The sequence below is a fragment of the Amphiprion ocellaris genome, chromosome 19 (genome assembly GCF_022539595.1).
Source record: "Amphiprion ocellaris isolate individual 3 ecotype Okinawa chromosome 19, ASM2253959v1, whole genome shotgun sequence".
Classification (NCBI taxonomy): Eukaryota; Metazoa; Chordata; class Actinopteri; family Pomacentridae; genus Amphiprion; species Amphiprion ocellaris.
This window is the reverse complement of record NC_072784.1, coordinates 25,461,584-25,470,416: the sequence shown is the minus strand read 5'-3', so window position 1 is coordinate 25,470,416 and position 8,833 is coordinate 25,461,584. Positions and strand designations below refer to the sequence as shown.

General features: G+C 37.8%; 2 gene segments (V, D, J or C); both read left to right on the top strand.

Moving 5' to 3' along the window:
* Positions 1-4,419: 4,419 nt before the first annotated feature.
* Positions 4,420-5,192, top strand: LOC129347613 (immunoglobulin heavy variable 3-7-like). The segment is given in 2 exon segments: positions 4,420-4,570; positions 4,657-5,192. Coding segments are annotated over 2 exon segments (432 nt in total).
* A 1,007-nt stretch (positions 5,193-6,199) lies between these two features.
* Positions 6,200-8,380, top strand: LOC129347606 (Ig heavy chain V region 23-like). The segment is given in 3 exon segments: positions 6,200-6,292; positions 6,382-6,839; positions 8,306-8,380. Coding segments are annotated over 3 exon segments (582 nt in total).
* Positions 8,381-8,833: the final 453 nt, after the last annotated feature.

The window sequence follows — 8,833 nt, the reverse complement described above, 5'->3', positions numbered from 1 at the left end:
CTGCATATATTTATTTTCATTCATATTTTAATTGTGACATTGTGTATATTTCATTGTGTTGCAGTTTTACAAAAAACGTGTAGAGAAGATTCAGTAAAGCATCTTCAGATGGAACTACTGAGTCTCTCGACTTTGTTCGCTATCTGTCAGCCAGGACAGAATAGTTATAAAATCACTTGCTGTAATCTCCTTAAATGTGACACAAAGATCTGTTTTGCGGAGATTATTTGACAGATAAGAAAGCAGATATTTTCCTGTTCACTACAGCATCAGTATTTTGTATATAGTCAAACCAGTTTCAGTTCCTGAGTGTTGAATTTCCTCTTGATGCTTGAAGTTTCTCTGCAAGTCTGTGGCTTAAGACATAATTTAAATTCTGAAACCTTTGAAGGTCTGACAGAATCCAGTCCTTCAACCAGCTGAAACCAACTCAATCATTCATTTAAATTTTCACTATTAATTTAATAATTTAAACTCAGAAATGTATAGTTTTTGTTATTTTTCTTCATTATTATATTTTTGAGACTATATTAATTTTTATCTTCATGTCAAAAGTCAACAAAATGTTACAATATTACTCTCCTAAATCAATAAATATTTAACAGAATCTGCTGGATGAGACATCAAAGATGAAAAATTAAATTATGAAAATGTATGCTACTTTAACGTCACGGATTAAACAGATGTTTTTTAGCTGCTGAGTTGTTGAAATGATGTTGAATCTCATGTTGTGCTGTTTATAGACCTGCCCTCTGATTTGACTGATGCAGGAGGAGCCTCATGGAAGCATTTTCATGTGGATTCAGTGTATTTAAAGGAAATTTCCAGACTTGAAGACATATTAGTCACATTGTGAACATGGCTGACAGACAGCTCACACTGTTGGTGGTTGCTGTGTTTGTTTGGAGTGGTGCTGAAGGTTGGAGCATAACAGAGTCTGAACCAGCAGTGAAAAGACCTGGAGAGTCCCACAGACTCACCTGTACAACATCTGGAATATCATTTAGTAGCAACTGGATGCACTGGATCAGACAGACTCCTGGAAAAGGACTGGAGTGGATCGCTGTTATCGAAGATAACAGTAATAGAATCTATTACTCTCAGTCAGTCCAAGGCAGGTTCACCATCTCCAGAGACAACAGCAAAGAGCAGCTGTATCTGCAGATGAACAGCCTGAAGACTGAAGATTCTGCTGTTTATTATTGTGCTCGAAACACACAGTGACTGAAGTTGGTTGAACAGCTGTACAAAAACCTACAGTCCTCATCAGACATGAAAAATATCCTCAGTTAAGAACATCATTTTTATAACTAGTGACAGTTGCTGTTTAAAGGCATATCTGAGAAATAATTGTTACTAAACACAGATTTTAAGCACATTTTCTACATGATATTTAATATCTTGTCACTGAACTGCTTGTGAGATTGCTGCCTCTTAACTTGAACAAACTATTTGTCAAAAATCAGAAACTCCTGCCTCGGAGTTTCTGGAAGGAAATATTGATATTGAATGAAATAGCATGGTGCAATAATAAAACTTGATAGTTTGGAATTAAAGAGCTAAATTTCCTACAGCACTCTTCAGACCTTCGTCATGTGAAAAACCTTATAAATGAATGAGAAACATCATTTTTGGCACCAGTTACTTTTTAGTTGGGTCGTAAAGCCACACTTGTTAACATCAATTTAAGTTGCTGAACATCTTACAGTTTCAGGTGTGATACTGATCTTTACCTGCAGTAAAAGTCTGCATACAGATAACAGACACTGCATTATAGTGACAAGTCTCTGATTTAGTTTGAGTCACTTTACATTAGAATAGAAAGAACCATCTGAGAGATACAGGTCTTTTATATCAACCCATCATGTCCAAATTACAGGGATTCAAAGTAAAGTTTTGTGTCTTTTGTATCAGCATTAGTTCATGTTTTAAAGAGCTGAAACATGGCTCAGAGTTGAGAGTTTCCTTTACATAGACACAGATTTGTCTGTTAATAAGAGGAATGTAAAGATGGCCATGTAGGAAGACGATAATAATGAGGGTTCTTTCTCATTCCTTATCTACAGAGGTGTCTAGGTCAAGTGACATTTTTATATTTTTATTTTATTATTTTTGTTTTTTATTATTTTTATTTTAGGTGTTATTTAGATTTATCAAATTGCTTTGATGAACTGTAGATATTTACACAAATTCTGTTCTATAAGACATGTAGAGATATTATACATGAGGACCTGTAGATCCTCTGTGATGTCTGCCTTGTACATTATCATGTGTAACAGTGGTTCTTAATAAATGTGTTTGAGGACTTATTGAAACTTCTTCCTTAAATGGGACGAATAAACTCTAAACACAACTTGTGCTGTTAAATGGTTTAGAAAATATCTAGTTTGCATTTATAATTCAGAAGACTGATAATAATTCAACTTAACAGGTATAGAAACTAAATGTACCAGATAATATCAGAGTTACACAAAACATTTACTTTGTTTTGATCAAGATGGTTGAAGTGATTCGAGGAAATAATTGGAGAAAAATGTAACTGAAGTTAGAATATATGTACTATCATGGTAGAAAAAATAATTTTAAAAAAGCATTTTGCAGTGTTTGTGTATGATTATAGATTATTTAGCTCAGTAGAGTGTTGTGAGTCAAAGTAATAGCAGAATATTTATATGATTAATTTTTCTCATCTGCTACTCAACATGCTTGCAGGGACTAACATGCAACAGAAGTTTGAATTACAGAAAATTCCCTTTTTAAACCTGCAGAGGGAGGTCTATGCAAAGATTTGCTCCTTTATAAACAAACCATCTGCAATTCTCATGTCATTTGTGACGGAACAATTGGGACCCACAAACACTCATAGAGTTGTTGTTTGAGAATAGAAGATATGATTCCCTGGACTTTATTCTTTCTAATTAGTGTTCATGGTGAGAAAATCATTTCTGCTTGAAAACACTGAAGACTCTGTATGTGGTTAACAGAAATGTGATTGATGATGATGATGATTTGTTTGCTTCCAGGAGTCTGGAGTGAGATCAGACTGGACCAGTCTCCATCTGAGGTGAAAAGACCTGGAGAGACGATGAAGATCTCATGTGCAACATCTGGTTATACTATGACAGGGTACGGTATGCACTGGATTAAACAAAAGCCAGGACAAGTTCTGGAGTGGGTTGGGGGTATGAGCACAAATACAGGGACACCTATCTATGCCAGCTCCTTTCAGAGTGGATTCACTTTGACTCAAGATGTGTCCAGCAGCACTCAGTACCTGCAGATCAGGAGCCTCACAGCAGAAGATTCTGCTGTTTATTTCTGTGCTCGAGTCCACAGTGACTGAAGACAGTGAAGCAGCTGCACAAAAACCTCCACAGACAACAAGTTCATGGAGTCATCATAATAACATCTGCTATTTGTAAGCAGCAGAGTAAAAATATAAAGTAACACTCTGTGTATCCTTTTAAATATGTTGTTAAATCATTCAAAATAAACAACCATCTCTGGAAATGAAAGGAATCAAAGACATTACAGCTCTGATCCACTGTTTCAGACAAACAGGAACCAAAGATTTGATTATAATAAAGAAGAATTCGAAAATCTCAAGTTTAATTTCAGATTTTTTTGAAAAAACATCTAAAAATAAGACATGTTAGATTAGCTGAATTTAAACATGTCAGAGATGCTTTACTCCTCTGAACCCCAGACAGGTTATGAATTTTCTTCTCCTGTCATATTTTTACTCACTGTGGACTCATTTTTCCCTGCAGTATAAAGTCCTGCATGTCTGTGGAAACAGAACAACCACAACATAGAACAGAGAACTCACAACTGTCTTTTGTGCAAAATAACAAAGCTCTAATGTCATAAATCATAGAAAACAATAAATAAAGTTCAGTTTCTTTGATTATTCATTGTACAAACTGGAAAGTAATGGTGATTCCACATACTAGATATTGTACCTCTTAAATGTTTTAATTTATTTGTATACTGTGTATAAACACAGCCTGCAGTTCAGCTGAAAAGTTCATGAATTTTTGTCACAAGACTGTTAGTTGCAGCTGAATCACCGAGGACCTCTCTTTTACATCTAAGAGCATCAAATATTGCATTTTTTACACAAACTGTCATTGGAAATGGTTTGTTCGGAACCAGTTTTTAAATCAAACGTAGAATAAATTCCCTTGATGACAAAACAACAGGCTACAAAGGAGAAGTTCAAGGACAGTTCAAAAATGTGACAATTCCCTCTGTTTTTCACTGTCCAGCTCTGATAAATGGTGTAATTGTAGCCCTTTTATGAAGACAAGAAGCCTCTCAATCCAGCTGGTGGGTTTCTGGGGTTCAGAGGGTTAAACATGCCTCTCATCTGTTCATTTACACTTTTTAAAACAAATAAAGTAAATGTCAAGTTCTAGTTGTGTCCTCCCAGTGAGGTGGAGTCAATGCAAAATGCACGTCCTCCACCTCTACTTATGTCTGCAGAGAGGAGAACAGAAAACAGTGGACACACAGTTTAACATGATGGACTACAGGACAACACTGCTGCTGGTAACTCTCTGCTGGGCAGGTGAACACATTTACTGGTGCTGATGACATATTTTTATTTTCTGTTTTAAAGTGTCCATCTGATTGGTTGTATTTTTACCTTGACAGGTGTTGATAGTCAGACTCTGACAGAATCTGAACCTGCAATTAAAAGACCTGGAGAATCCCACAGACTCACCTGTACAACATCTGGAATAGAATTTAGTAGCTACTGGATGAACTGGATCAGACAGACTCCTGGAAAAGGACTGGAATGGATCGCTAATATCAGATATAACAGTGATACCATCTATTACTCTCAGTCAGTTCAAGGCAGGTTCACCATCTCCAGAGACAACAGCAAAGAGCAGCTGTATCTGCAGATGAACAGCCTGAAGACTGAAGATTCTGCTGTTTATTATTGTGCTCGACACACACAGTGACTGAAGTTGGTTGAACAGCTGTACAAAAACCTACAGTCCTCATCAGACATGAAAAACATCCTCAGTTTAGATAATTCTCTCAGACTTGTTGCATCTTTACTTTAATCAGTGATATTTCAGTTGTTTTTAAAGACATTCCTGAGAAATAAATTGTTGTTAAACATAAATTTTAAGCACATATTCTACATAATATCTGAATATATTGTCAGTCAATCCATTTGCTGGTTTACTGTATCTTAACCTAAATGCACTATTTAGTTCATCTTCACCAGCGACCACTAATGTAACACCAGGTTAGCAGTGAAAGATTTAGAGAAATGCTGCATTCAAGAGCAGTCTCTAGTATAATGGTGTCTTACTGTTTTATTGATTGTTTTGGATCTACTTGTCCAGGATCATCTGGAAAGCAACACTGATATTGAATGAATTATCATGGTGCAATAAAAAAGTGCTACTGTCTCCTCAGTTCCACTTTATCAAACCACCAGTAGTTTAATAGTCACAGTTTGGAATTAGAAAGTAAAATTCATTACAGAGGTGCCCTAAATTAAACTATTGTGGCATTAATACTTTGGTAAGAAAGAGTGCAGAACTATGTGGGAGTCTGAGCAAATTATTAGGTTTGAAAAATAAATGGATGCTTGGCTATGAAATGTCTTTTCCTGACTGAAAAATTATATAAGAATAAAGATAAGAGTAAATAAAGAAATGGTGGTGTTTTGTTTCAATAAAACATGAACTACCACAATAAAATCTTGATAATATTGTGCGATAAAAGTTACTGTCTAAATGATATTTATGAAAAATTATCTTTAAAATAATAACGTGGTAAAATTCATGGATGGATTACCAAACTGAATACTGGCCCAGTGTGAAGGTAGTGAGTTCAGTTTATCAGAAATATTCACACAGAATGTTTTCTGATAGAAATAAGACTGACAGCAGAAGCTCAGTGAAAACAAAAAGCAGTGAGATATCAGCACTTTACAGGTTTTATCTAGAAATACCATTCATGTCAGATTCAGAAGAATATTAAATGTAGGAACAACTACAGATTATTTTATGTATTTAATGCTCTTATCTTCTGTCCAGTATGTTTAGAAGGAGCTGTGGAACTGAGTCTTTGAATGTCAAATCGCTTCCTTCTGAAACCTGCAGAGGGAGGTCTATGCAAAGATTTGCTCCTTTATAAACTCACATCCACTATTCTTATTCCATTTCTGACAAAACATCTGAGGGTCAAACATTCTGTTCATAAAGTGTTTATTTGGGAATGGAAAATATAATTTCCTGGAGTTTATTCTTTATAGTTTGTTTTCATGGTGAGAAAAACAAACCTGCTTGAAACTGCTGAAGAATTTTTCTGTAATAGTGTGAATGATGATGATGATCAGAGTTTCTTTGCTTCCAGGAGTCTGGAGTGAGATCAGACTGGACCAGTCTCCATCTGAGGTGAAAAGACCTGGAGAGACAGTGAAGATGTCTTGTATCATATCTGGATTTGACATGACAAGCTACTATATTCACTGGATACGACAGAGACCAGGACAAGCTCTGGAGTGGATCGGGAGGATGGATGCAGGAAAAAACTCTGCCAGCTATGCCAGCGCCTTCCAGAATCGTTTCCCGATGACTGAAGATGTGTCCAGCAGCACTCAGTACCTCCAGATCAAGAGTCTGACAGCAGAAGATTCTGCTGTTTATTATTGTGCTCGAAGAGACACAGTGAGTGAAGTCAGTGAAGCAGCTGCACAAAAACCTCCACAGATGTCAGACAGCAGAGAGACATCTGAGACATCGTGGCTGAACTCAATAATACTGGAGATTATTTATAATATTATAAATGCTGCAAAGCCTGTTATGCTGAAAGTAACTAATGAGAAACAGGTTTTATCGTTGAACAAATCTTATTCATTCATGTGTCAGATGTCTGGATATTTACTGTCACTGAAATTCAGATGGTTGTTGTGTGAATACAGATCTTTCCAGTCCATTCAATGCTAATATCCTCCACCTTTTCTCAGTTGTTTTGGTACATTTCTCGAATCATCCTCAACATTTGCAAAACAGTAAGTGCATTTCTCAAAACAATTCGTACAAATTGCAAAACACCATGGATTACCTGCAAAAGCCAGTCTCTTGTTGAAAATCCTTAGTTCATCTCTCAAAAGTAAATATCTGTGTCAATGAACACGTCAGTGCCATCAGAATGACAAGTCCTTGCATCACTGTGTCATGGGGGCAGGTCGGAGAACCCAAGTTCAGGCACATAAGAGCAGGCAAAGACGGGTCAAAGTTACAGTTTTTCTCAGCTGCTTTGGTACATTTCTCACATCAGAATTGTAATTCTCAAAACTACTTGTTCAATCTTCACATCATTGTGTCACTTGTGCACATCAAAAAAGCAGTTTCTCATTTCTTTGAAAAAGTTGCAAATGCTTTGGTTCATCCATGCAAATGATTATGTACAATTCTCTGCTGTTTCCTACATTATCATTGCTTATGATGTTGATCAAAATGTATTATAATGGGTCTCTGTTGAATAGTCTCACCCCCCACAACATTTAGGCATTAGATCATCACATAAATCTTTACATGCAAAATGGTTGAACAAGTTGTCATAATATGTTAAGGATGTTTCTACACATTTCCATTAGACTTTTTTTTTCTAAATCTGTCCTGAATTGGTAAATTGCTCCCAGGTGAATCTTGACTTTCTCTACGAAGGAAAATGTGTGCAGAGTTAGAGTTTTCTGAAATCACTCAAAGACACAAGAGAAGATATTCGTGATGTGGAGGAGAATTTATGTCCAACAGACAGGAATGTCAGGAGGTGTAGGAAGACTGCACTGTAATTCCTACAGCACTGCATGTACAGTTTTCCATAAGGAGATTGTCCAATGTTCACTTTTCTACTTTTTTTTTTTTTGCTTTTTTCGAGGTGCTATGCAGCGCTGTTTTCCTTTCTGTATCACAATGACGTGGTCTGTCAACAAAGTACAATAAAAACAGTAAAAGCGTAAACGTAAATCTTGTCCAGTCTCTTGCAATCAATCTCCCACATACACTAAGGTGGAACTTACAATTTACAATAACGGTCATCAAAACTTTAGCTCAAAGCTTTAACTCAGAACATCCCTCCAGAGAACACTGTTATAATGACAACATGACTGAGCAATTTGACTGTTTTATCCACACAATGACACAAGGACTGGTCATTCTGATGGCACTGACATGTGCATTGACATGGATATTTACTTTTGAGAGATGAACTAAGGATTTTGAACAAGAGACTGTCATGGTCCCTCCTTTCTCTGTGCTGTGCTCCTGGCCAGCTGACAGCCCAGGCTGATCGGGCACAGCTGCTAAAGGAGCGCAGCTGTGCCCGATCAGCGATCAGTGGCAGTTAAAGCCTGACTCGACCCACCAGCCGCCGCTGGTTCATTGTCCCTGCTAGCTCCCCGCCAGCCACTCTGCCCATGTCTGCCCCCGCTCCGGACTCCTCCCGCTTGCTCTGTCCTGCCCAGCTACTAACCGGGACCCTGGAACTCTCCAGAGAGAGCCCAGAATTATCCCAGAGATTCCCCCCTCTGTCCTCGCCTCAGCTCCCAGCCGCCGATCTCTGCTGCACTTTAGCAGCCCCGTGCTCTCTGCTGCACTTTAGCAGCCCCGTGCTCTCTGCTGCACTCCCGCAGCCCCGTGCTCTCTGCTGCACATTAGCAGCCCCGTGCTCTCTGCTGCACATTAGCAGCCCCGTGCTCTCTGCTGCACATTAGCAGCCCCCTGCTCTCTGCTGCACATTAGCAGCCCCGTGCTCTCTGCTGCACATTAGCAGCCCCGTGCTCTCTGCTGCACATTAGCAG